At 41.6% G+C, this 27,071-nt stretch overlaps 1 protein-coding gene across 1 annotated transcript in view; it reads right to left on the minus strand.

Moving 5' to 3' along the window:
* Positions 1-3,167: 3,167 nt before the first annotated feature.
* Positions 3,168-27,071, minus strand: part of LOC149867305 (aldehyde oxidase-like) — an 87,477-nt gene continuing 63,573 nt past the window's right edge. The window contains exons 19-36 of the mRNA XM_090045149.1: positions 26,821-26,947; positions 24,156-24,278; positions 23,751-23,847; positions 22,661-22,785; positions 21,816-21,949; positions 21,217-21,304; positions 20,912-20,998; positions 19,462-19,653; positions 19,096-19,323; positions 18,212-18,307; positions 17,543-17,671; positions 16,617-16,691; positions 14,686-14,738; positions 10,909-11,023; positions 8,363-8,428; positions 7,715-7,903; positions 7,015-7,182; positions 3,168-6,303 (exon numbers count right to left, since the gene is read on the minus strand). Of these exons, the coding sequence (XP_089901275.1) occupies positions 6,052-6,303; positions 7,015-7,182; positions 7,715-7,903; positions 8,363-8,428; positions 10,909-11,023; positions 14,686-14,738; positions 16,617-16,691; positions 17,543-17,671; positions 18,212-18,307; positions 19,096-19,323; positions 19,462-19,653; positions 20,912-20,998; positions 21,217-21,304; positions 21,816-21,949; positions 22,661-22,785; positions 23,751-23,847; positions 24,156-24,278; positions 26,821-26,947 (2,344 nt within the window). The 3' untranslated portion in view covers positions 3,168-6,051. The remainder of the gene's footprint in view (positions 6,304-7,014; positions 7,183-7,714; positions 7,904-8,362; positions 8,429-10,908; positions 11,024-14,685; positions 14,739-16,616; positions 16,692-17,542; positions 17,672-18,211; positions 18,308-19,095; positions 19,324-19,461; positions 19,654-20,911; positions 20,999-21,216; positions 21,305-21,815; positions 21,950-22,660; positions 22,786-23,750; positions 23,848-24,155; positions 24,279-26,820; positions 26,948-27,071) is intronic.

A 27,071-nucleotide genomic window follows, 5' to 3' on the forward strand; every position in this document is an offset into this window, starting at 1 on the left:
GGATCATATTTCAGAACTGATCTCTGAAACCATGTTGGCTCAAATCTTACTTGAAAAGGCTGAGATCTTCAAATATCTATACAGCTTCTAGGAGCTGGGTTTTTGTGTATTACCAAATATCACAAGATTCTTGCTAAAGTCAAAAGAGAGGCAACACTAAAATTATATTTGGATGTGCATCTGAGGTCATATTCTAATTGTATTCCTAAAGCCCCCAACCACACATCTCCATGTATCATAGAAAATTATGGTTCAAAAGGACCTCAGGAGATCATCTAGTCCAACTCCCTGCTCAAAACAGAACCAGGCCCAACTATATCATCCCAGCCAAGGCTTTGTCTAGCTCTGTCTTAAAACCTCTAGTCCACCACCTCTCTGGGTAGCCTCTTCTACAGCTTCACTACGTTCCTAGAAAGTTTTTCCTAATATCTAACCTGAACTTCCCTTGCTGCAACTTGAGACCATTGCTCCTTGTTCTGTCACCTGCCACCACTAAGAACAGTCTAGCTCCATCCTCTTTGGAACCTCCCTTCAAGTAGTTGAAGGCTGCTATCAAATCCTGCCCCTCCCTCCCCACCCAGGTCTCATCTTCTGTAACTAAATAAGCCCACTTCCCTCAGCCTCCCTTTATGTGCCTCAGCCCGCTCACCATTTTCATTGCCCTCTGCTGGAGTCTCGCCAATTTGTACACATCCTTTCTGTACTGCAGGGCCTAAAACAGGACACAATACTCCAGATGTAGCCTCACCAGTGCTAAATAGAGGGGAATAACCATATCCCTTGATCTGCTGGCAACACTCCTACTAATGCAGCCCACTGTGCTACTAGCCTTCTTCAAACCAGGGCACACTGCTGGCTTATAATGGAGAGCTTCACACATGGGGTGCTTGCAGATGTAAAAATAAAAAATAAAAAAGTGTTTTACTTTAAACTTGTTGTGTTCCCACAGCAAGCCCCACACATACCCAGAGGCAGCATGTTACTTCCACCCAGCTTGCCCAACATCTGTAAAGACCTGGTGCTCTAGTGGGGCTTTTTTGGTGCTTTTATCTAATAGCTGATCAAATCAGCTTTAGCTAAAACTGCCAAAACCCTGCTGAAGTTCCCAATTTTTAGAGGCTGCAGAATGGAGTTGAAGTAACCCACTGCTTCTTCCAGCAAAGCAGGGGTTGTTTTTAACATCTGGAAGCAGCCATAATGGATCTAGGATTTTGCAAACGGGGTGAAGGTGATGCGGTGTGTCATCACAATGCGACACATTTTCCTCCTGTTAAACCATTAGTTTTATCAGTATGCTAGGGGCCTAGGGCTGTATTATTCCATTTAAGATCAAAGTAAAAACCCCTCTTACCTTTGGTAGAATGGTCTCTAATTTGCTAGATTACATATTTATATGAGCCATGTTTAAACAACACAAGAAACTAGGCAAAAATTGCCAATCTAGGCAGAAGACCCTGCCACATTAGCCCTGTCATCATGGTTAGATGTGCAGCACAGGATCAAATTCACAAAACAAACTCTAGCCTTCCTGGGCATCCTGACAGCACTAGGGACAAGGCTTCACTGTCAGACCTTTCTGCATTGGAAGGAATATGATGGCCCTGAGCAAAGGCTTTTAGCTTGAGCTGCAAACAGCATGCAGGGCTGGGACACAGGAGAGGAGCCTCACCAAGAAGAGCCAAGGGGAAGTGCAGGGCCACAAGAAAGGAAGGCAAAAAGGGCAGGTTTGGATTAACCCTTTAGTGGGCCCTAGACAAACTCAGGCCCCTACTTTTTTCACTCAATAGTTATAATGTGCAAAATAAGCACAACTGGGCCACTCCTTCACATAGAGCCCCGGGCATGTGCCTAGTTTGCCTCTGCCTTAACCCAGCCCTGGCACAGGGGAGTGGAGCGGGTCGTCTGGGTGAGGATCCCAGCAGGATCCAGGAGCTCAGGCCGCGGGGAGGGGAATAAGCTCCCGCAGCGCTGCCCGTACAGAACCGCGGTGACAAGCCCGCCCGACCACCTGTGAAGCGTGACATTGGAGCAGACACACCACAGGAGGGAGCGCCCAGCGCCCCCGCACTCCCGGCCCGGCCCTGCCCTGCCCGGCCCAGCTGCTCCGTGCCGGCGCCGCCTCAGCCCCTCCCGCCGACGCCGGCGCCTCTAGAACAGGGGCGACGAGACCCCGCCGGCTGACCAACAGCCGCGCCGCGCAGCCGCTCAACTGCAGCCCGCCCCTCGTTTGCACAGGGAGGGCGAGAGGAAGGGCGGAGCTAGGGCGGGGACAGCCAGCGAGAAGCGGAGGTACAGTACGGTAGGGGCGGGGCTACGACTCGACTGCAGAAGTGATTGGTCCACGTGGGGGCTGTGCTGGCTGCGGTCGCGGCCAAGATAGCGCGACTGGGGGGAGGCACAGGCGTTGCATTGGGAGCGGGCACTAAGACGGCCCAGTGGCGGCAGCGCATGAGGAGCCAGGCGCAGAGCTGCTCTGTTGCGATCTTGCCCTTCTGCTTAGTCAACAAATGCAGCAACAGGTCCTTCCTGCACGGTAGATGTAGGGTGTCCCTGCCTGCCGGGCGGGAGAGGTGGCAAGGCACTAACAAGGGCTGTGGGAGTTGCACAACAAGCTGTAATAAGTCAATCACGATTCAAGGATAGTCCTTGTACAACAGGAGTCGGAGCTCGGGTTTACAGCTGACACCTAGAGCTGGGGCTAGTAGGTTTATTGCTGCACAACGTGCACCTGAAAACAAGAGGCAGGAGGTTTGGGGGTCAGCTCTGGGTGTGACATAAGAGAACATGCACATTTTGTTCCTAGTGGAAAAGAAGAAAGACAAAGGTACCTAGGAAATAAAAAGACAAAGGGCAACAAGATTCTAATATTTTAACTGGATTACATTTCTGCAAGTCATAGCATCCAGTGATAATAGGTCTCATACCAGAAACATACGGTAGGTTGCGTCATCAGAAAGATGCCTTACCTCTAAGCCCCATAGGTCTTTCTACTTGCCAGGTACCAGATTTGAAGAGGACAACATGGCAAATGCAAAACACTGAGGGATGTTATGCAACATACTTATTTTATTGATCAAATGGACAAATACTGTTATACAGATTTATTCAAATTTACTAAAATTCAGAACAGACTCATTAGTATATGAATAAAAACAAGACTATGGTCATTACATTAACACTTAGGTAAGCGGTCATATCCATTAATTTTTGTATTTCTGTATGTTTCATTGCATTAGTGCACTGTTATACTAAGAAGTGAAATGTTCCCTAATCCCCTGAACTTGTTCCTGTAAACTATACTACCTGAATGTAATTATGAAGCACCAGATCAAAAATCTTTCTTAGTATTTATCCTCTAGACAGATCACTCAGTAATGCTTCTGTTCCCTGTAATAGTAGTTTTCATTTATCTATGATCAGACACAGAGAGAAAATATGTAAAATGAAAGACAGCTGTGTTCATTAGAATGTCAGGTAAAAGGATTTTCTTAAGATAATTTGGAAATGCTGGTCCCAGTCCTGGAAAAACCAATCGACATAACTGAGGCTTGTATAATACTACAATGTAAGGCTCCACATTGGTATAGATCCATACCTGGTTGCATGGACTGGCTTGTAGGACTGGGGCCTTGATCCATTTTGCTGCTTCTGTTGCTCCCATTACTATAGTTCTAAGCATTTATCACCCTTCTAAAATGGGTGTAGGAGATCCAGCCCATAGTGCTTCATCTGGTGTCCGGGTCTTGAAGCTGACCCACTCACGGCACGCACCACAACAGCCCCATGCCCAGGGCTCAGGACATGCGCTGCACATAGTGCCTTCCCTGGCTAGTTTGCGATGTGTGGCACCCTGGGCCCTGCTCAAGTCAGTCTAGGACTTGCAGGACCTGCCTCAGCTAGTCCAAGCTGGTCACCACATGCAGCATGGGTCCTGGACCAGCTGGAGTAGGAGCTATGTACAGTGTGCATCCCAAACTGGCCCTACATCTGCCCCCCAGTGGTGCCACAACCTCAACAAAGCAGCAGCCTGTTTCTCGGTAAAGTATCTTGCCCTCAAAGCAGAGAAGAGAGAACGGAGGAAGAAAAAGCAGAGGAATACCAGTCTGCAGACTGCCGTCCCCTGCAGAAAGACCTGCAACTTCTGTGGCCAGAGGATTGGACTCTTAAGACATGTCAAGGCCCATTGATGGGCCATGGTAGAGATCATCCTAAAATCAGGGGATTGCCAACCATGCAAGGGTGCTGCATATGGCCCAATCCTGAAGCAGGTGACATGCACACTGGATTCTGCATGGGGGAAGGGCCTGTGGACTCAGTCTGGCCTCCTATCATTCATCCAGGCCATGGGCTGGCCCCATGCCACATACCCCTGCCCACAGGGCCAAAAGAGTTTGACAGAATCACAAGTGACTATTGTCATTTAAGCAAGACATGCTCTTCTATTTGGTTTTGTCATTTATATGATATATAATTATACATATGTAAATCAACTTACAATATCTGATCCTGAGTTATTAAAAACAAAGATTTAAAATGGTGAATTGAGTATGGCAACAAAAGCAACCCATTCTATCAAAAACAAATCTTATGAATAATGAGAGACCAGACATTGGAAATGTACTTTGCAATGAGTCTTGAAGACTGTCAAACTATACATTTATAGAATGTAATTAGGGACTTGTTCCACAGATTATGGTTATAGAGCAGAGTGATTTTTGCCACAAAACCCATTATCCTTGCAGCAGCGTGAGTAAATCCCCTGCTCACCTTTGAAAATCTTAACCTGTGACTCTTCATAGAAAATGTCCAGTCACATGCTCCCTGAAGTCCAACTTTGTGACCAAAAACACCAATCCACCCAACCTGCCATTATGGACCAAAAACACCAATCCACCCAACCTGCCATTATGGAACAAAGAACAGAATCAGAGGTATTTGGCATTAAGGGAGATAAAGACCACCATCAACTTGAATTGCCACTCAAAAACCTATAGAAAGCCAATACAGCCCAGGCTATATGTTCGCATCATAACTTTCTTATGAGCAGAGGACATCTGCATTCTGAATTTGCTCAAAATTCTACCCTGAACTTCAAGTTGAAGATGAAAGTGCTCAGTCTCAGTGCTGAACTAAACCAGTGAAAACCATTTCTGACCACTGGGATCTGTTGGGGAAAATTAAAGAGCCATGATGAAATCTGTAAAATCTTGAGGTTAAAAACACTCAGCTAATAGAGTTTGGTTTAGTGGATAATACCACTGGACAGAGAAATACTTAATTATTCCCAAGAGGATGACTTGGAAAAATTCAGTTGGTCTAGACCAGTGGTCGACAACCAGGCAATCTTGATCGACTGGTCAATTGTGGAGCCTCTGACAGCTGATCTCAGTCTGTCAGAGGCTCCATGATCGGGAATGGCAGGACGCACGTGGCTGGGCTGAGCCACACCCCCTGCCACCCAGGCTGGGCTGGGTGAGGGGTCAGAAACCAGGCACATTGTCCAGGAGGCAGGGGGGCGGGGCAGATCCTGGGGTGCCAAAAAGCAATCTTCACTATAAAGAGGTTGGAGACCACAGACCTAGACTTTGCAGACTGGGGAGAAACCACCTCTTGGTTCCTGCCATAACTATGATATTAAAATTTAAAAACTTCTCTATACAGCAAAACATCTAATTAAAAAAATGTCTTTCACCAATATCTATTCCCTCCAAATTCCTCTGCTTCATCTACCATTGTGATCCATTTCTAAAATAAGGTTATCTGCCAGGCTGACAGGAGAAAGAAGCATCTAGGTTCCAGTGCATTAACAGACGTAGATAAAAGGACTGGTGGGCTATCGGGAAACAATGATTTAAGTGCGGCATAGCATTACCTCCTATTAAACTAGATCCATTAGTTCCTGAAGGTTGCCCATCAAAACATGCCCATCATTTAGACTGGAATAAAGTAGACCCTGACCTATTACAGTGAGACAACAGAACAGCTGTCTGTGGTTTAAATAAGTAAGAGGCAGAAAAAATTTATTTATTCAGTCAAACTTCTATACCTCTCTTAAAAGCATAGTAAAGAATCATCTCTCTGACAGACAGGGGCACCTTGTTTTAATGAGCTCTTTTCTAGTCCTTCTGGAAATATGATCAGGGTATCTGGTGGCGTAGCAACACTGAGAACTCTTTTCAAGTCAGTTTGGGGGTCCATTGCATATTGGAATCTTTCTTGTTCTTGTGGTATCTGCTGGGACAGCAATGACTGGTCTATGGGAACAGCCCAGGGAACATAGGATTCAGGTTCATCCCATGGAATCTAGAAGGAAGAACAAGAAATCCTATTATGTTAACACACTCAATATGCCTTCCCTGTTCTAACATGCACCTTCAGTACTAGAAGAAAGTAAGAGAATAGAAATTTATTATGAATGTCATAATCAAAATGTTCATGTACAGTGCCATATGGACAGCATTACAAACTTAAGCCTAAGGTATTGTATTATCAGTCATGCAAATACACCAGTAGTTCTCGACCAGGGTGCTACAGCATAGGTACCCCGATTCCTTCTGCCTTCACAACCAATGTTCTGTTGGTCAGATGCTACCTGGATTTACATGTGGGTAACACTACTGTATTTAGATTATGTTCTCAGCAGCTGTATACTACATATATTTTTTCCCCAAAGTGTAACTGATTGAATCTTAAATTATTTTGCAGATGCATAAAAAGGAAATGACTTCAGTTGAATCTGCGTGAGTAGTTATGACAGAGTACACAAAACAAGCAGATCTTTTAAGTAATATAGAGTCTTCTTAGTCACTTGTCACAGCAGAATTGTATATCAAAGGCAGCAGCTATGTATTCTTAAATACTCTGGCAAGAGGATTGCTATGAAAAAGGCTTCAGACAAGTCTTAAATTAGTCTGAAACTAATAATGTTATTTGACATTATAAAACTGGAAAACACTCATAAAGAATGGAAGATAATGAATGTAGGAACATTTCCAAAAGAAAATAATCCTATACCATTTTAGTAAACTGGTCAACACATGCCATTCGAATCCGTTCAGCTGTTGATGGGCTATGAAATGTGAAGATTCCAGTTATCCCTCTTTCCTGCCGTGCTGCAGCCACGGCATCCTTTATAGCAAAAAACACTGAGCACCCCAGGAACAGAGCGGGCTCACCAACAGCCTAAGAAGGAAATAAAATTATTAACTTATTTTAGAAGTAGTTAGACTAGAAAAATATATGTAAGCCTAATGCAACTTTAATGTCAAATCACAAGCCAGGGGGAAAATAATGGATTGTATATATATGTGCATGTCAGGCCAGAGTAGCCAGAAGCCTGAATATGTATGAAGGTACTTGAAACAAAGGTTCTCTTTAACCAAAATTTGAAGTTTCAATAGGCCAAAGATACAGCTGATTGGATATCCAACCTTGTTTGAAAAAATAAAAAATAAAAGGAATAGAAGTCTAAAGTATATTCATATTTACGTAAACAGTTAATGCATTTAAAATTAGAACATAAAAATGGGATACAATTATAAAGAGATCTTTTTCTTTTAGCTAAGCAAAGTATAATAAAATATAATCTAAAGAAAAATCACTGGTTAAATCAAAATCCTTTCTAGAACACATTATAAATCTTATCGAAGATCTGTATTATTATGGAACAATTTATTCTGCATAATAACTACTATTCATAAATTCTTATGCTTACCTTGGAAGAGTAGATTGCATTGGGGTTTTGAGAAGATGAAAGCAAGGACACACTGAATTGTTTTGGGATATCACAGACTGCAGGAATTTTATACTGATCTGGGCCCCGAGTATAGAGCACTCCTTCTGGGGAGTACTTTAATTCTTCCATTGTATAAAGCCCAAGGCCTTGAACAAAGGCACCTTCAATCTGAGGGTAATTATATGCAGTTAATCATACAACAGAGTTATCCGGGTTATTTTTTGTTTCAATATTGAAGAGCTGGCACCTTGTCTTCAATTATAATATATTCATAATCTTACAATAAGTAATAAATGTTGTTTTGGATATCAACTTGAATACGTTATATAAAAAAGCATTAAATAAAAAGCATAGTGTATTAGAAAATAAGGGTTTTATTTTTTTATTTTGAACCTCCAAACCAGAAACTGCTCAAAAAATATCTTGCATTTTTTAAACTGAAATTTATGAGTGCTCAAAGGTGAAACTACAGATAGAGGAAGAGTGAAGTACAGGATGAAATTTGAACAAAAACATTTATGAAAAGCAAGAGGAAGAGAAGGAACAGCAGCAACATCTAGGAGGGAAGCCTTATGCTTCATAGATCAAATTTTAACTATACTGCTAAACTATGAGTTTGATACATACCTGTCCTATATCTACAGCTGGATTTAGACTGCAACCAACATCCATAATTATATCTGTTCTGATGTTCTGAAAAATAAAAGGAATTATTGAGAAAGATATAATCAAATAAATGAAAGAGGTGACAAAAAATTGACATTTTTATTGGTACAAATATTTTACCCTTTTCCTAAAACACATGAAATGTAGGTAACAGAAGATGTAGTTGTTGTAGAGGAAGAGGATTAATTTGTAGGGCTGTGCAAAGCTTCATCCCTGATTTGATTTGGTGGAGATTCGGCCTAATTCCGTGGCCAAATCTCATCTCTGAATCCGAATCAAATCAGGCGACCCTTTAATCTCTCCAAATTGAATCAGAACCCTCTGAATAGATTCAAAGAGATTCAGAAAGATTTGGCGATTCAGATATAGACACACTTTTAAATGTTTTTTCTACATACCTCAGGGTACCAGGTGGCTTGTGAATGCTGCAATGGTGGGCCGGGTGCGGTGTCCCACAGGAGCATGGGGGGCTCCCCAGTGTGCTTGGCAGCAGATCTAGAAGTGGACCAGAAGCACTTTTGGTCCACTTCTGGGTCCGCCAGGGAGCGCGCTGCCCCTCCTCCCCTGCACCTACCCTGGCTCAGCGACTGGTGCCTCCTAGGTCTGAGGGGGCACCCAGGGTCCACCACTGCTGATCACTGAGCTGGGGGGCATGAGGGCCCCCCCGCAACATGCTCTCCGGCAGACACAGAAGTGGACCAGAAGTATTTCCAGTCCACTTCTGGGTTCATCAGTGATCATGCGGAGGACCCCCTGTGCTCCTGTAGGACGCTCCATCTGACCCAGTATTGCAGTGTTCACGAGCCCCCATGGTACCTCGAGGTATGTAGAAAAAAACATTTAAAGCTGTGTCTATGGCTGAATCACTGTTTCTCCAAATCAGCATCAAATCTTCAGATTTGGATTCAGCTGAATCAAATTGGGAACAGTGATCTGAATCAACAAAGTAAATCACTACCCCCAGTTCAGGCCAAATCTGAATCTGAATTGAATACAGCCCATTTCACACACCCCTATTAACTTGGTCATCTTTCAGATACTTACATTCTGTTGGATTTCATACTTTGTTGCATTAGATTTTTTCATGGTGGATTAAGTAAATAAGTTTCATGGTAAGAGAGTACATTCATATTTCTGTACATTTAGGGAATATATATGCAGCTATATGAAGACTGGAAGAATTACCAGTTTTAGGATGATGCTTCATTCCACACATCAGCTTCAGGGAACTAATGAAATGTTACTGGATCTCAACAGGCTGACTACAAATATGACTTCAGATTTTCAAGTTTACCTCATGTTAATGGTATATATATAATATTGCTCAGTTAACATTTTTTTTTAGTAATTGCCAGCCTTGCAAATTCACTCTGTAATATGAATGTCATGTCCAGTCCTTTTTACCTAATAAAGGGCTGTCCACTCTAGCTGGTGGCCCATGGGCCATATGAGGCCTGCAAAGGATAAACATTCAGACCCCTGGGCTCCCACCTGGCTGCTGTTGCCCCTGTTGCTCTTCCTCCAGTGGCAGCCAGGGCCCCTAGGCTCTGCCTCTCTCTTCTGGCTTCTGCTGTATACCTGGCCCAACATGGTACAATCCGGCAGTGCCAGAAGCCTGGAATGGTCCTGCAGCACATTACCATAGGAGAAGCTACAGGGAGCTAAAGGTGAGGCAGGGTACCACGCTTCATGGGGGAGTGTCTGTGTATGCATATGGTAAGAGCACCTACCCACATGCATAATACAGTGAGGAGGGAGGGGGGTAGCACCCACCCACACGTGTACACATGGGGTGTGGAGCCTGACAGGCCCAGGGCCCTTGTTAGTGCTGCTTCTGTGGTGTGTGGCTCCTGCTGCAGCAGTCCACGGGACAAATGGCCCTGGTCTAATATATCATCATTATCAACAGATTATGAAGGTAACAAAAAAAAAAAATCAATGGTGTTAAAAATCAATAAAACTTAGGACGGAATTTGGTTCAATTCTTATGAGAAAGTACCCTGACTGAAGTCATTGGAATTATACATAAGCAAGCATTTTTAGGATCAAATTTTCATTTAGTAAGCCCATTAATGATGTATGAGCCAGAACAATCCTCTGTGCACTCCAACAGTTTTGTTCATTCTGCAGTACTAGCACATGTAAAATGTATGTAAACTTAATTTTTATCCTTAAAGCAAGCAGACAAACCTTTGAGTATATGTAGCAGGATGCTATTTCAAATACTATGATGCTAAATGTATATAAACACTTTGAACAATATTGTAAATTCACAAAACAACAAGCTATTTGCTCTGCTTTAAGAGAAAGCATGGTTTAGTGATAAAGATGGGAGAATGGGAATCAGGATAGTTGCATTCTATACTAATTTTGAATCAAGACTTCTTATACGAAGATTAGCAAGGAATTAAAACTTCTCTCTGCCTCAGTTTCTATAAATAAAAATGGACGAAAACTACTTTGCTACTTTAAAGGGCTTTTATGAGGCTTAATAGTGCTATCCTTACCTTATGATCTCCTGTTAGACAGTCAATTTCGACCTCAGAACAAGCAGCTCCATAAACAAAATATTCAAATGGTCGACCTTCTCCTTTGTCCCAGTTCATGTTCGTATCATAGCCTCTGTTGAAGGGGAAAAAAATCTTTTTATGACAGTTTGAGGAACTTGCTCCACATGAAATTATGGATTCTACTTGATTTTATGAAATTGCAATATTGAATGCCTCTATGTAAAGTAATAAGCCATTAGAAATCAACACTGGAGTGTCATTAACTTACATGGCCTTCTATTCAAATAGGAAGAACAATGGGGTGGTTGCAGACTAGAAGAGTATCATTTTTACTTTACCTGAAGGTGGAGGAATGAGAGTTGTAGAACAATGATACAAGGTTAGAACTGCCTTTTTTGAAAACAAACTCTGGGAGGTTTAGAGAACACAATGGAACATGGTCTGAGGAATGGGACTGCCTATTTTGACTGCCTATTTTGCTAAATCTATGTCTTGTGCTCTATTTGCAAAGAAAGGAATGATTGGTTCTCTAAAAAGTTAGTGGGTCTAACTTGTTTTTATTGTCACACAACTTTAAAAAGTTAAATTAGAAAAGGAGATATCAACAAGAATGAAACTCTTGAGAGTGTGCATTTGACTTACTGCAGTGTTTTGTAGTATGCCTTGATTCTCTTTATTTTACATTGAGTCTGGTGATCCAAGGCAGTTGGACTGTGGGGCCTATGATTGGGAAATGTGTCTAATAGACCAGTGCTAGAAAGTGTGGCTGGAGCTTGCCTAGGCCCGCAAGAGCTTAGAAGTTAATGGGTGCAGGATATAGGTCCAAACATATCTGTCTCATGAGTATCCAGAAAGGAGGAGTTCAGGCAGAACTACAACACCTTCCTTAACACACATTTAAAGTGCTACATACATAGAACTTTAACAATTCTCAAACAATTACAAACAATTAGTTATTCCAAAATTTATTTGCATTAATACATTAGATACAGGTAGATCATAGAAATGGTAGAAATCATAGAAAGTTAGGGCTGGAAGGGACCTCAAAAGGTTAATTGTCCAACCTCCTGCTCAAAGCAGGACCAACCCAACTAGATCATCCCAGCCAAAGTTTGTCTATCTTCATCTCCAAGGATGGAGATTCCATAACCTCTTTGGGTAACCTGTTCCAGTGTTTTACTATCCCACTTGGGAAGAAAATTCTTCCCAATATCTAACCTAAGCTTTCCTTACTGCAACTTGAGACTATTGCTCCTTGTTCTGTCATCTTCCACCACTAAGAACAGTCTAGCTCCATCCTCTTTCGAACCCCCTTTCAAGTAGTTGAAGCCTGCTATTAAATCCCCTCTCAGTCTTCTCTTCTCTAGACAAAATCAGCCTAGTTCCCTCAGTCTTTCCTCATAAGTCATGTCCCGAGTCTCCTCACCATTTTTGTTGCACTCTGCTGGTCTCCCTCCAATTTGTCCACATCCTTTCTGTAGTGGGGGGCCCAAAACTGAACACAGTACTCCAGATGTGGCCTCACCAGTGCATATGAATGTCATGTAGGCATAGGATCTAGGTGATAAGCACCTCTTCTACAGCCAAATGTTCCTGAAATACTTAATTTTCTGTGCATTTGGATAAACATTCCACTCAGACCTTTAAGGCATGTGGATGAAGTGAATCCACTTCAGTGGGAGTGAGTACTGCGCAAAGATCTAATAATGGCCTCTCAAATTACTGGTGATTTGACTTCTATTGAAATTAATTACATCACTTTCAGTGTTCATCCTTGTGTATTTTTATTTTGCGAATGAAGGAAGAAAATGTTAAGTATCACCCCCAGCCTCCAACAGCCCAAATTAAAATCTTCAGTATTCAGGGTATTCAAAGTGATGCCACTTGAATGAGGGGCAGTGTGGAGCCCTTGTCCCAGGGACATAGGCCTACAAAATACCAACCTGATTTTCTAGAAATACGAAGAGAATGTATTTGGTTTGTATTTGTCTTCTATTGGTCTGTCTATTTGGTCTGTCTATTTGTCTTTGAAGTGGTGTGCCCCTCTGATGACCATCTAAGACAGGAATAGGCAAAAATATGGCCTGCAGGCTGGATCTGGACCGCGACATGATTCAATTGAGCCTGTGGCTGCTCCCCTGAAGGAGAACTATATCCAGCCTGTGGCTGCCTTGGCTTTTGGTGCCTCTCACCTTCTCCCTTCCCTATGCCATAGCTGGCTGCAGCAGCGGTAGCCACTCCCCTGCCCCACCATGCAGCTCCCAGTGTACATTCCAAGGCAGGGGGCACTTAGCTGTGGTCAGGCTTCTGCTCAGTGAGGCTGTCTGCACTCAGCTTGAACCTTGCAGCTCTTCATAGACCAGATAGCCCAGCCCCCAGCAAGTTGAAGCTCAGGTAAGTTTCACCCCACTGGTAGGGGAGGGGGTACAGGAGGAGTGCCAAGAGCTGCGGGTTATCCAGGCTTTGCCAGGCCAGGTCCTGGTAGAGGCATGGGTGTCACTAATGTGGTGCCATGCTGTGTTTTTGCACGCTACTTTGGGCTGTACCACATGGATACAGGTGGAGAAGCTGATGTGGTTCCTGCCCAACCTTGGTGTGGCTCCTGCCCAACCCCAAGTCCCCAGCACACGACTGGGTTGGGCAGGAGCAATGTCAGCTGCATGCACGTGGCCCAAAGCTGTGTACAGGAATACAGTACGGCACTGGCCTGGCCCAGGCTGGCCATGTGCCAGGGATTCAGGGCAGGGGAGGAGGATACAAGGAGAAGTGGGGAACATGGCACAGCACCAACATGACCAGGCCCAGATAAACCATGGCCCCCTTTACCCTGCTCCCCTTCCCCTGCCCTGAGTCCCTGATGTGGCAGGGCTGAGCTGGTGCCACACTATCTTCCTGCATGCTGCCTCAGGCCACATGGGCATAGCTTCTACCCAACCCAGCCATGTGCTGGAGAAGGGGTGGAGGAAATGCCAGGCCAGTTACCACCCCGGTGAAAGGTGGGTTAGGGTGCCCGAACCCCAGCTCCCACCTTTCGGTGGGTCAGGTGACAACGGAGGTAGAGGCGGCCAGGCATGGCTATGGCCACCTGAGCCCACCCAAGGAGGGAAGCCCCGAGACCCCAAACAGAGGGGGCGTTGTGGAGCCCTGTGCAGAGGGGGAGAAGAAATAGAGGGCTGAGGGCCCAGTACACATCCAGACCCTGAGTGTTGCCCCGAAAGGGGCCCAAGTGTGCTTAGACCTGGTCGGGTAATTGGCTGGCCAATACCCCGGTAAAGGTCACGGGAGAGACCCAACAGACGGTACGTCTGCCACCCAAAGAATGGACTAGTTAAGCCTATGGCCAAAGGGTGCCCGCTTCAAGAGGGAGCAAGGTGGCATAAGTTGTTGATGCGAGAAAGGACTCTGTGAGAGAGGGTGGGGTGAGTGAGGCCCAAGTGAGATGTGGGTGTTATGACTGTGTGTGTGACAGGCCTGACGGTGTGACCTAAGCATGCTCTGGCTGTAGACTGGGGGCACAAGAACATCTGGATAACATCTGGGAGTCTTGGGCCATGGTGTAGGGGAGGCACAGAGCCGCAAACACACCCAAATATGGGAGTGTAGTAATGGGCAACCTCCCACCTTATTTAACAGCATATTATTATTCCAACAAGGTGTGGCGGGCAAGACAGGTGGGTGGCATGCCCAGAGGCAGGTGGGGGGCTAGCTGAGGCTAGCAGGGATACCCACTTCACCACAGTCACTAACACTTTAAGGGAAAAGAAGAAAATTTACCTGAAGAAACCAGTAGCTGAAAGACTAATGCTTTGGTGAAAAGCTTCTGTAACCTACAGGATAGAGTTTTTATTAGAAGGTAAAATGAAAATCCTGATGAAAAATCATAATAGTTTAATCAGCAAGTGCTGGTCACGTTTCACTAATTTCCAACATGGACACTGGAAACACACTCATGGCAAAGACAGAGATAAGACCCTGCATTAAAATTAAGATCAAAGTATATACAGATATATTTTAGAGACTCAATCTTTAAATACAATAATTCTTCAGTGGATGACTAAACCTTTCATTATATTTCCTTAGTAAAATACTTACTGACCTCTAAAGAAGAAACACCTACAAAGGATTCTTTCTTTAAAATTTCCTCAGCACCTATGTTTTTGTGGTCCTAGAGTTAATCAGCCATGTAAACCATCACCAGCTCTAAATGTCATCCAACATATACACTCTCATATCACAGGCATAGTTCCCTTTTCTTGTTTTATCCTGCCTTAAAAGGAGGAGGCATAGCTCCATCTTGGGCAAATTTATTTACCCTTGACTCAATACATGTGGGATTAGCTGTGACAGGTCCAAGTCCCAGGGGTGGTCATGATGCCTGCTGGTGGCCATGAGGCTCCTGTTTGGCTCTGCCTCTAATACTGCCCTCCCTCAATTGCTCATCTGCCATGCCTTGATCTTGTTAAAGATTGAATAAGGGAGGCTTCCTATGGGTCTTAGAGTGAGCCCCAGTCCTGCTAAATCTCTAACAGGGTTCCTTGCACCCCACTAGTTTCAACTATGCTGTCAGGCTCAATAAGCTCTCTTGGCCTGACCATGCCTCTTCAAGGTGCCTGTAACTTTAAGGGCTAATTGTGTGGGTCCGTTCCATCCTTACACCATGCACCAAGCCTCGAAGGTGTTACTGCATCATCACACTCTATTGTAGGGGGCTCAGCCTTATCAGTGCCCTCCCCTCTTGCACCTCCTGGGCCCTTTGAGCACAGGCCCACAATACTGGACTTGGCTTTTAGGCTCCAGCCTACTTAACTGCAGCTCCCAGCAGTGGCCCCCGGGACCTGTGGCCCCTCCTGGGCCCTGTCCCCACTCTTGGACCAGTCAAGATCACCAGACTCACTGGCTCTGGCAGTCCCAGGCTACTGTCCCTCCTGGACCTTGATCCCTCTTGAGCTTCTGGAACCTTGGGGGCTCACCAGGCAGCTCCTCCCTAGGTATAATCCCAGTTCTCTGAGTCTGCCTTGAGTTCACCTCAGCAGGGCTCAAGGCTAAACCACAGGTTTAGGCTAGGAATGGATACAAAAGCTAGGCAGGCACAGTGAACAGATAATGGGATGGGAAAAAGGAAAGGCTTTAAAATACTTTCAATACTAGCTCCCTTCTGCCCTGTCATACCTGCCCTGTATCTCCTAAAGCTCTAAGTGACTCAACACAACACATATAGATGCATGTATGTCCACAGAAGGGAAATCTAACTGCAGGCATGCTCTTAACAATCTCAGTACTGGGTCTGTAGGAAGACAGCTTTAAATACCAACTCTGTTAATTTTGCTGTTAATTTAAATGGTCTGATCATGCATGAAAATTCCAGTGGGGTGCATTACTGGGCACTTCAAGCCTAGGGAACACATCACCTGTTGTGCCACAGCATCAACAAGCAATGTGTGTTTCATCCAATGAAGCAGATCAGCTGTGCTGATTCCACACATTCCAGCACTGCTGATCCACATTCCAGCACAGCTGGCAATGTCTATTTCTAGCCTCTAAGGCCTAAGACTGTGTGTAAGTATTATGTTCAAGTGGTTAGGTGCCTGATACGATGATCTTCCATCTCCATCTTCCGTGTTTTTTTATTGTTAATAAGGTTGCTTAAGTACATTTCCTAACTATTAGTTAAATATTTTCACAAGGAATATAAAATAGACTTTTACCCAATCTTTCCATGTTCCTTCAGGATTTTTATCCATGATCGGCTGAAGGCGTTTCAGAAGAGTTTGACAAGCATTCTATTTATAATAAAAGATGGGAACAATTATGAGTGTACATAAAGATAAGTCTGAAACGTAAAAATATTTTATAGTATTTTAAAAATCCAATTTGAAAGTCCTGAGTTAACAAATATCTTCTTGAAACCCGAAACATTAACTTCAGATTTATTTATGAAATTACAAGCTATACATACAGACCAGCAGAACAAGGGTAGTAAGGGCTCAGTTCAATGTTTAGTGCAGTGAGTTGAAAGGCTCTTGCTTATATCAGTAGGTATTTGGCCTGGTCTCTATTTTCAAAAAGCATGCTAACTTAGATACAATAAAATCTAGAACTGCTGAGTTTTTTTAGAGGATTACACCAGCAAAAGATGGGAGCATCAGAACATTTAGAAACTTCTTTAAACAGACAATAAGCATTCAGCTTCTACCAAAAAATACTGAATTCGTCTGTATGCATCCCAGAGAAGAACTGGGGTTTCTTTTAATGGAGCTATATATTTTCCACAATCATTTATCTTTACAGAATTTTCTAATCTGATCAACATAGCAAACTCTTCCTGTGTGTCTACATAATGCTTACCAAATTTTGGATGCTACTATACTGCTAGTATAAAACAAACAACAGTAGTATATCTAAACCAGCGGTTCCTAAACTGTGGGTCATGACCCCAAATGGGTCACAACATCAGCAGATAGGGTCATGAGAATGGGGGGCGGGTTGTGGATTGGGAGCGAGGGGTAATACTGAGGAAATGAGGCCATAAATGGGCCATGCTGCGGAAAAGTTTGGGAAGCACTGATCTAAACAGATGCATGTGAGGAGGTCTACGTGGAAGAAACAGGAAGTGAATGAAAAGAAATATAACCTTCACTGCCATCCCATTTATATCGGTACCAATAGATGCTGCTGTAGGTCGTGTATTAGGCACAGTAACTGTGCTTGTTTCACAGATATGGATAAAAGAAGTTGGTATCTTTAATTCACGGCTGGCAACCTATTGTGGGGAAAATGGGAAATTTATTTTTAATCAGTTATCAAACACACAGGTTACCCATTTTCTTTACTTTGAAATTATAAAATCTTGTTTCAGCTTTGCTAAGGTATTTAAAATTATTAAATATTATCTTTGTTAATAAAAGCAAGCAAAATTCTAGTGATCAAAATTACACTAATAATTGTCAATTTCCCCTCCTTATGTGCATCTTTCTTACTGGGGAAAGAAAAAAAAACCCGTTATAAAAATAGTCCAATGTGATTCTAAAACCACAAGGATTGTCAGGGGAACTAACAGATCAATGCAGTACATAATAGCAATTTTAAAAAAATGAAATTATTATTTGTATTTACAAATAATTTTATTACATACATTTGCCAGTATGTAATAAAACTGATTATCATACATGATAATGCCACCAACCAGACAGAAATATTAAAATAAGGAATCTGCTTCATTTGGTTATTCTAATATATTTATTAGATCCATTTAGTAATGTATTGTGATATTGCTGTGTATATACATATGTCTATGTATTACCTGCATAATTTTGGTGTGAATACCTTGGCCCAACTCAACTCCTCCATGAGTTACCAGCACAGACCCATCCATATAGATATGAACTAAAGCTGCAGCCTAGAAAAAAATAAAATGCAGAAGCTGGTTAAATTATAACATTGCAAACTAAAAGAAAAACATGATCAAATGAAGTGATCACATTGCATAGAATGACGTACAACCCAGAACCAGCTGGTGGTCAGAATATTAAATGGCCACAGCATTCTATGAACATATATTATTAATTATTAAATAAAACTTTAAAGGCACAGTCACAAGTGCATCCCAGCATAGATTTTGCTTTTCAAATAAAATGTATTCAGACCGCAGGTTGCATGGATTAAAGCAGGGGTCAGCCAACCTGTAGCCCACATGCCAAGTTTGGCTTGCAAAGAGATTTGGAACTAGCATGTAAAGCTCTGGCCTAACCCAGGACAGCACAGGGGATCAGGTTGCACGCAGCTGTGCCATGCTACCCATCCCATCTACAGCCTCCCCGCTCCACAGCCCTCACTGCTGCTGTCTCTTGTCTGAGTTTACCCGCATGCTAGAGGGGCCAGGGATCAGCAGTAAGGGTAAACGCAGGCAACATTGGTGCTCCAGAAGGCAGAGATTTGCAGTCCAAGGCAAAAGGCTCCAAGCCCACAGCAGCAAAAGGTTGCCAACCTTTGATGTAGAGGAATCATTCACCGAGACCCTTTGCTTGGTGAAGATATAACCTTAGTGAACAGATAACCTCCGTTTATCTGTAAAACTGAGATAATGCTATTTGTCTACTTCACAAATGTGTCATGAGTTTTAATTATTACCTGTAAAGCTTTTAAAGTTCCTTAGAGAAAAGTAATCCAAATATTTTCAAAACTGACCTGATTGAGAAACATTGCATCAAATCCAATTGAATATTTCAGTGGAATAATGGCAATCCCTTTCTTTTTCCAATAATTTTGCTTGTTAAATTTGTCCACAGCTGTTTTCCTGATGTAATAAGATGACTTCTCCATACATTCATTCCAACATTTAACCAGGTTATTTGGGTCCAGTTCTTGCTTGTAATGTGTTTGATTACCCTTTTTGTACATGTTTATCTCCCTAATCTGAGGAGGGAAAAATAGCACAAAGGGAAGAAATAGGTTGCATTGTAACTGGAAGGCTGATCTAAAAATAAAACTATTTTTTTTAAAGGTAAAACTACAAAAAATAAATGTTGTGAAATTGTACTTGCTAATTCTTACCTTCTCAGGTGACAAACCAGTTTTGATTGCTACATCTGTTATCCAGGATTCTGTAACTAGGGCTGACTGGGGGAAACCAAATCCTCGGAAAGCTGTATTTGATGGCAAATTCGTTTTGCAGACTTTGCCCCAGCATCGCAAGTTGGGAATCATGTATGCATTATCCATTCTTAGCAATGCAGTCTCCATTATCTTCAGTGGAGAAATAGCTGAATTAGTTACTAACTTTATTTGCATGTGTACATTACATATAGTTTAAGGCCCCCATTAGGCAAAAGCTTGATCAAAATGAGGAATCTTTTTTTGGGCCTGGAAGTTCAGTATAGTTGTGCTCTGGTAGGCAACATGCATGAGTTCATCCTTCTCAAGCATGCGTATCTAGAGCCTGCCAGCATGTCTGACCTACATAACTGACTTTTTCTTTATTATCATCCTCACAAGACAGCTTGGTCACAAGCCACTTAAGGCTTTACAAAACATGAATCTGTTAAAAATTGCATTTGGAAACCAGCCCCGTTCACTGAGAACACAAGAAATATGTTTGTGCTAACACACTCTACTAAGCCTATGATTAGTCGTGTTCTTTATGAATGGAAACTTCCAAGTTTGATTTGCAGAGTCCTCCTTCCCCGACAGAATAGTCTTTTCAATAGAAAAATTGAGATAAGAATCTTCAAAAAATATCAGCAATAGCCTCTTGAAAATCTTAATAGTTAATAATATCTTCTGTATATAGTTACAGGAGCAATGCATCACAAGGTAAGCTAGTGAACTTCTCCCAAATAACTACTAGTGTACTTTCTCTTACCCCATGGTAAATGTGAGGCTGCTCAACTCTCAATGAAAGCAGGGTGAACTGCCTTGCAGTTACTGAAGGGTAAAAACCTGCACATAGATCAGGGATGGGCAAAATGTGGCTCACGGACCAGATGCAGCCCGCCAGGCTATTCTATCTGGCCTGCGGGGCCCCTAAAAATGTAGAAAATTAATATTATCTGCCCTGGGTTACCTGTCGTGCAGCCCTCGATGGCTTGCCAAAACTCAGTAAGCAGCCCTCCACCCAAAATAATTGCCTGCTTCTGGCACAGATGGATATCATGGAGTAGCTGAGATGCTGAAAATTTTGTCTTACCCCATGATACCTTGCTCATGAAGCCATGCCCTTAGAAAACAGGGTAGGTGAGATTTTCAGTGGTACAAATAGGAGTCAGTCACTCAGATCTCATTAACTTCCAGTGACAAGGGCATGTCTAACTGCCCTTTGATCCCTCACAATATTTAATGGAGTTGGGCAGTAAATGAAATGGGGGGAGGAGGGCAGAACCCCAAACACTCTTGCTTTTCCCTGAAAACATTAAGGTAAATACTTTGAATACAAGGCTTGGATTTGACTCACTCAACTTTCAAATTTCTTCTCTTAATAATATCAGCTTACAAAACACTTACTTACCACAATGGATTCATCTGGTGTACACCCTCCATTACTATAATATCTTACATCCAGAGCTATTATTCTGCCATCATTCATGAATCCTACCTAAAACAGGTTACAACATTGTCAGGCTTTTTTCCCTCCCAAGTACTTATCCAAATCAACTGTTTTTATATACACATTAAATAAAGTAAATCTGTTAGTCACTTAAGTCAGAAAGAATGTTTTCAGGATAAAGGGTCAGTTGAAAGTCTTTTTTTTTAAGCAAGAAAAAGGGTCATGAAATGGAATATATATTTTTTGTATGCAGTCCTTCCACTCACTCGATATTTTCCAAGGAAAGGATGTCTGCCTCCAGTTATTAACATATCATCTCCTCGGTCCAGAATGCATCGAACAACACGGCCAGTTCTATATTAAACAAAATGTTCACTGCTAATTGGGGTGGAATCAATCACTGATATAAACACAATATTAACTACTGTTCTTGATACTTAGTTCAGCTACAATAAATATTAAAAACCCCATTAGCTATCATATAGGGAAAGAATCCCACAAGCATATACTCATCTGAGTAGTTCCATTTAATTCAAAGGCATCACTTCTGTGGGTAAAGTGGAGGTTTAATCCAGCAGTCATTTTACATTCACAGGCAGAGAATAAATTAGTACAATTCAAAAGTTAAGGCATTGTATCTATTTATCTCACAGACATTGATCACTGGAAAAAGTTAACCTACTGTAGCAAAGAAACAAGAATTTTGCTAACCTTCTTTGTTTTCCCAGATTAGAAGACGTAACGGTTATAATGAATGGCTTGAACTAATCAACAAGTTTTTGTTTCTTGTGTCAATGTAAATAACAGGGCATTAACCATTTATTCCTCAAATAACAATTTTGGTTTTTTTTAATTTCACACTTACTTGTTTGCTGCCACTGCTGTGACAGCTGCCAGTATAGCAGGTTTGGTCACCTTTCCTCCAAAACCACCACCAACTCGTTTTACATGGCACATTATCCTACTGGAGGGGACATTTAAAACTGAAGCCACTAGTTCCTGCAAAATCAGTTCATAATTTTGTATCAATATAATTCTCCAGAAAAAGATGTTATACCAGTACAGGAGTAGGCAAACAAAACTTATATCAGTTCAGCTGCTGCAAACTTCTGAGCAGCAAGTCCCTCTGCTTTTGAAGCAGCGTAATTATATATCTGTCTCTGGCATTAGAATTTCAAGACCCCGGATGCCCCCCCAGACCCAGGAGGCACCAGTTGCTGAGCCGGGGGGGGTCACCCAGGGTGCTTCTGGTCCACTTCTGGGTCTGCTGCCAAGTGCGCTGAGGAGCCCTGCCCACGCTCCTGTGGGACACTCCATCCACCCCAGCACTGCAGCATTCATGAGCTGCCTGGTACCTCGAGGTATGTAGAAAAAACATTTAAAGCTGTGTCTGTCTGAATCATCGAATCTTTCTGAATCTCTCCAAATCAATTCGGAGGGTTCCAATTTGATTCAGACAGATTAAAGGGTCTCCTGATTAGATTCGGCTATTGAATCGGGCCAAATCTCCACTGAATCGAATCAGGAACCAAAGCTTCACACAGCCCTAATGACTGTACAGATAGTCATTTTATTACATCACAAGAATGTCTTCCCAGTTAGCCACTAAAAGAGAAACACTATCCTGTACATTAAAACATAATAAAAAGACTCTTTTAGGGCTTTTCCTATATCTTAATTTTGGCCAACATGGTGATAGCACTGTATTACCTGAGTAAATGTTGGATGCTGTGAAGACACATACACATCCATTTCATTATCCTCTCCTTTTGGAACAACAAGAACACTCTGAGTTTCCATGTAGAAATGTTCCTGTCCCCCAATGTGAATCTCCCCTGTTCAAAAAACAAACAAATAAAAAAATATATCTTGTGGAGAGAATAAGATGACAACATATAGTACAAAAATATATATTTAATTTAATTTGTTCATATTGTAATATATTGTCTTAGATTTCTGTTATAGTAAAATAGACTAAGAAATAGATGTCTGCCAGTTTTAGTTGTTGTTACTGCTATTTCTTTTTATTTTAAATACAAAAAATCAGTGTTCAAATATTTGGAAGATGATAGTTCAACCAGCACTATTACATAATACAGACAAATTATATCTATTTTGTCTCAAAGAGGGTGAGTTAATTAAGGGAAGAGCTGCTTATATGAAATACCTAGGTAGCTATTTATCTTAAAGATACTAAGAAATGGATAATAAAATGAAGCACAAGTAAAAATCAAACATAGCATAATAATACAAAGAAATCAAGTTTCACAGTCAAAAAGGTAGGACTGTGGTATATGGATTACTTTTAAACACGTACTAAATTTCCTCATGATTATCATAATTTATTAAGTATTAATAATACATTGAGCATTAATATATAACTCGCTTTAAAAAGATACACAGATCTTTAAAGCTTCGATTTCAATGCAAGTAAAAACTTGTTTAATGTGGCTCTTCCATTAGGCCACCTTTCAACAAATTAGCAAAGCCACGCAATTCTTAAGGAGGATAAATATAAGATAACACTGCAAATAAGCAATAAATAAAATAAAATACTCTAGAAATTATGTTAAAAGTATAAATTTCAGGAAGATAGCACTATGGGGTCTTCACTGGTAAAAATGTTTTGACAGGAGAAAGAAAAAAGTATTGGTGATACAGAACCCAAAGCATTAAACAGATTCTGAGTTTCTAAAGCATTCCAGTGTGCTCTGGAGTTTTGTACTTCACAGTACTAGTTCATTCGTCATTAAAGACAGAGGCATAACAAGCAGCTTCTGTGCCATAGGCATCAGTTTACCTTCCAAAATCTGATCAACAGTTTCAAAGGCTTCATCAACATTTCCTTGTTCTAGTTTTCTTTCTGGATCATAGAATGAATTATTCTTTATTGCCTCCTGCAGTGTGAAGGAGAAAATTTAAAGAATAAATCAAGTTTCCAGTGCTTCACATATCCTTTCAGTAGTGCTTATTATGATTACTATGACCACCAGCCCAACATATACTTTTCTGCTTAGACCAGTTAAGGAGAGATACCAGACAGTTTTCATATTTTTAAATTAAGGAATTTCCAGATTGAGATAACAGATATTCAAAACTTTCCACTAAATCATAACAGATGAATATTTTGGGGGTGAGGGTGGGGGGTGGGGAACGTTACACTGTTTGTTTTCTGGCTAACTATGAGTACCAGGGAAAATATTACCTCAATAGTCAAAATCACAGGCTCCAGAGCTTCATATGTTATTTTCACTTTTAGAGCTGCCCTCTTTGCATGAACATCTGTATCTGCAACCACAGCACAGACAATCTGACCCACACAAATCACCTGCAACACACCCCAAAATATAGTTGGGTAAAGCCATGTTAAAATATAGCAATAATGCTTTAATCAAATAGAAAATAGAAATAATAATTAAAAATATTCCAATGTAAGAAATAATTGGGGTTACAATCTTGCAAATACAGGCAGCCCTTGACTTAAAACATTTCACACTTACAAGGTTTATAAACTGACACCCTGTTTCAAATTTCAGTTTCAACTTTATAAGGCTTGATCCAATGTGACACCACGCCAGCGAACAAGTTCACTGTGTTGCTCATCTCCCTGGAAAACATCTGTCCAAACTTCCTTGGACACTTTCTTTAAGAAAAACCTGCAGCCAAGACTCCTGAGAAAACTCCAGCCAAGAACCCTTCAAAAAGTTCAACCAAGAGCCCTTCAAAACATCCAGCAAAGTCACCTCAAAGAAGTCCTTCTAAATCAATATAATTTATATTTACATAATAAATACATTGATGTAGCTATATTACTCATCAATAATTGATCGAGTACAAAATTCTGGGGTATTTTTGGAAAGAAGAGGGTATCAGGCCTTGGTTCAGGAACGAATCCTGCATTTATAACATTGTTTCTTATGAGAAAATTGGTTCTGAGTTACAACATTTAGACTTGACGCAGTTTTCAAGAACCAATTGTGTCAAAAGTCCAAGGACTGCCCGTAGTTAGACATGCAAATAACTTTACACAGATGACCATTCTCCTACTGCAGGATTTGGGTTCCAAACAAAGAGCCAGATCCTTCACTCTTGTAAAACTTTATAGCTCTTTTGGACAGGTTTCTACCTCACAAAGCCCTCTCACTACAACTATAACCACTAACAGCTGTTTAAGCTGAGAAGCCAGTGGTCCCAAAGATGCAGCTATTCTACCATCCATTGAGGTGCATGCGCCCTGTCCCTGGTAGGCTGGTTCTGGTGGTATTACCAGAGACCTGGACTATAGCTGATGGCACTGAAGTGCACATATCATGTGCTATAGGAGGTGAAGGGTGCTTTGTCCTCTGATCCTCTTGCACATGTCAAGTGGTCCCAGCCAGGTGCTACCTATCCATTTGTATATTCTGGTTCTCCAAAGTTCAGTGTTGCGTATCTTCTCTAAAAGGACAACTTGTATTATCACCTATGTCCACCCCAGGCAGGAATGCAACATTCAGACTGCATTTAAACCATGTATAAGGAGCATCTTTATGCTCCATCTTCCTCTTTCATGCTGGACATTGTGTGCTCTGCTCCAACATCAAGTGTCAGGCCTGACTGCCATCATCTGAAGTCAACAGGATCCTTGATGGGCAAATCTGTACTACATGTTAGTTCATCTACCCACCAGAAACATCAATTAGCACCTGGAATGGCAAGCATGAGTGAACGGCTGACATAATTTCTGATGCCCTGATATCTGCCCTTTCTCTGGTGAGGAAATGTGGGTGCTTGCCTACTTAGTAGGGTTGTAGTGCTATTGTAGCTTTGATGATTCAGGGAATAACTAAGAAGCAAAGTTTGTTCGGTAATATATTTTATTAAAGGGCACCTTATGCCCAGAAACTTGTCTAACAGTTTTCCTACCTGTTTCCAGTGTGTCGAGTTGCAGTACCCCTTCTGAGCCCTCCAGAAACTTATTGGGTTTCTGACTACACTTCATGTAACCACTCACCATCTGGCTCCACAAAAGTGCAAGGCTTCCTTGAAAACTTTTTCCAGTCACGCAGCAGTCAGGAGGAGGACTGGAGACTCTTTCGAATGCTAGTTTCTTATTCTAAGCCATACATTCAGGCAAAGTTCCTCTGGGAAGCTGTCACTTACTCCAGGGCCTCCTTTTTGGAGCAGGTGGAACAGTCCCTCTGGATCCCATGTTTTGACCTGTGACCTGCACATTCATTTCTATTTTTTGCATTCTTTGTTCTTATAATTAGTTGAACAGAGGGATGCAGATCCCTAATTATGTATACCTGGTCATCTGGATGTGAAAGGTTGGATCTGCTAAGTTCTGCCGGCCAATACAGAACTTAAAAGCCTGGCATCTTTCACAAGTAGCAAAAACACAAACATTCTATTAAGTTTACTCATGTTCTCTTTCTTTTGGATGTGATTTTCATAACAGATCAATTTTTTCCATCTCAGAGGAAGACATAGAAGAAAAAAAGCCAAAAACTTTAAATCCAATCAATTAATCATATATTAAATAATAACTGATGCAACATTTTGCTTTTCTTAAAAATCAGTTCAGACAAAAAAAAAATATTGTAGTCTATCCTACTTTTGAATGCATCTGCAGTAGTGTTGCAATAGTTTGCAACTGCAGAATGTACATTATACAGGAATATTTATTCTTTAATTCTTGGTATATATTTATTTATTAATTGAAGGAGTTTTCAGATATGTGCAATATATAAACTGCTTAATATCTGTTTACGCTTACCAAAAAACTGTAGACTTTTAGACACTGAGAAAAGCTTCTCTCACGAAAAGCTAAATTAAGCCAAAGTTGACTAAGTATAAGTTATATGAGGTTAAGAAACAAATACAAATACCTTATGGTTTGCAAACACACTCTCTGGTTCATTAATGCAACAGAATTCATTTGTTCCTGGAATATCTTGCACTGTTATCACATCAACCACTCCTGGCAGTTTGAGGGCATCAGATAGATCAATTGATCTTGGGGAAAAAAACATCGACTAATGATTTCACAGAAGTTTGGGCATAGATAAGAGACCACCAGCATAAACAATTCTGCAGCTTTCATGCAACTTTTTTTTCAAATTATGTCACATCTTACTCA

Source organism: Crocodylus siamensis, chromosome 4 (assembly GCF_052110815.1).
Source record: "Crocodylus siamensis isolate JL-2025a chromosome 4, ASM5211081v1, whole genome shotgun sequence".
Classification (NCBI taxonomy): domain Eukaryota; kingdom Metazoa; phylum Chordata; order Crocodylia; family Crocodylidae; genus Crocodylus; species Crocodylus siamensis.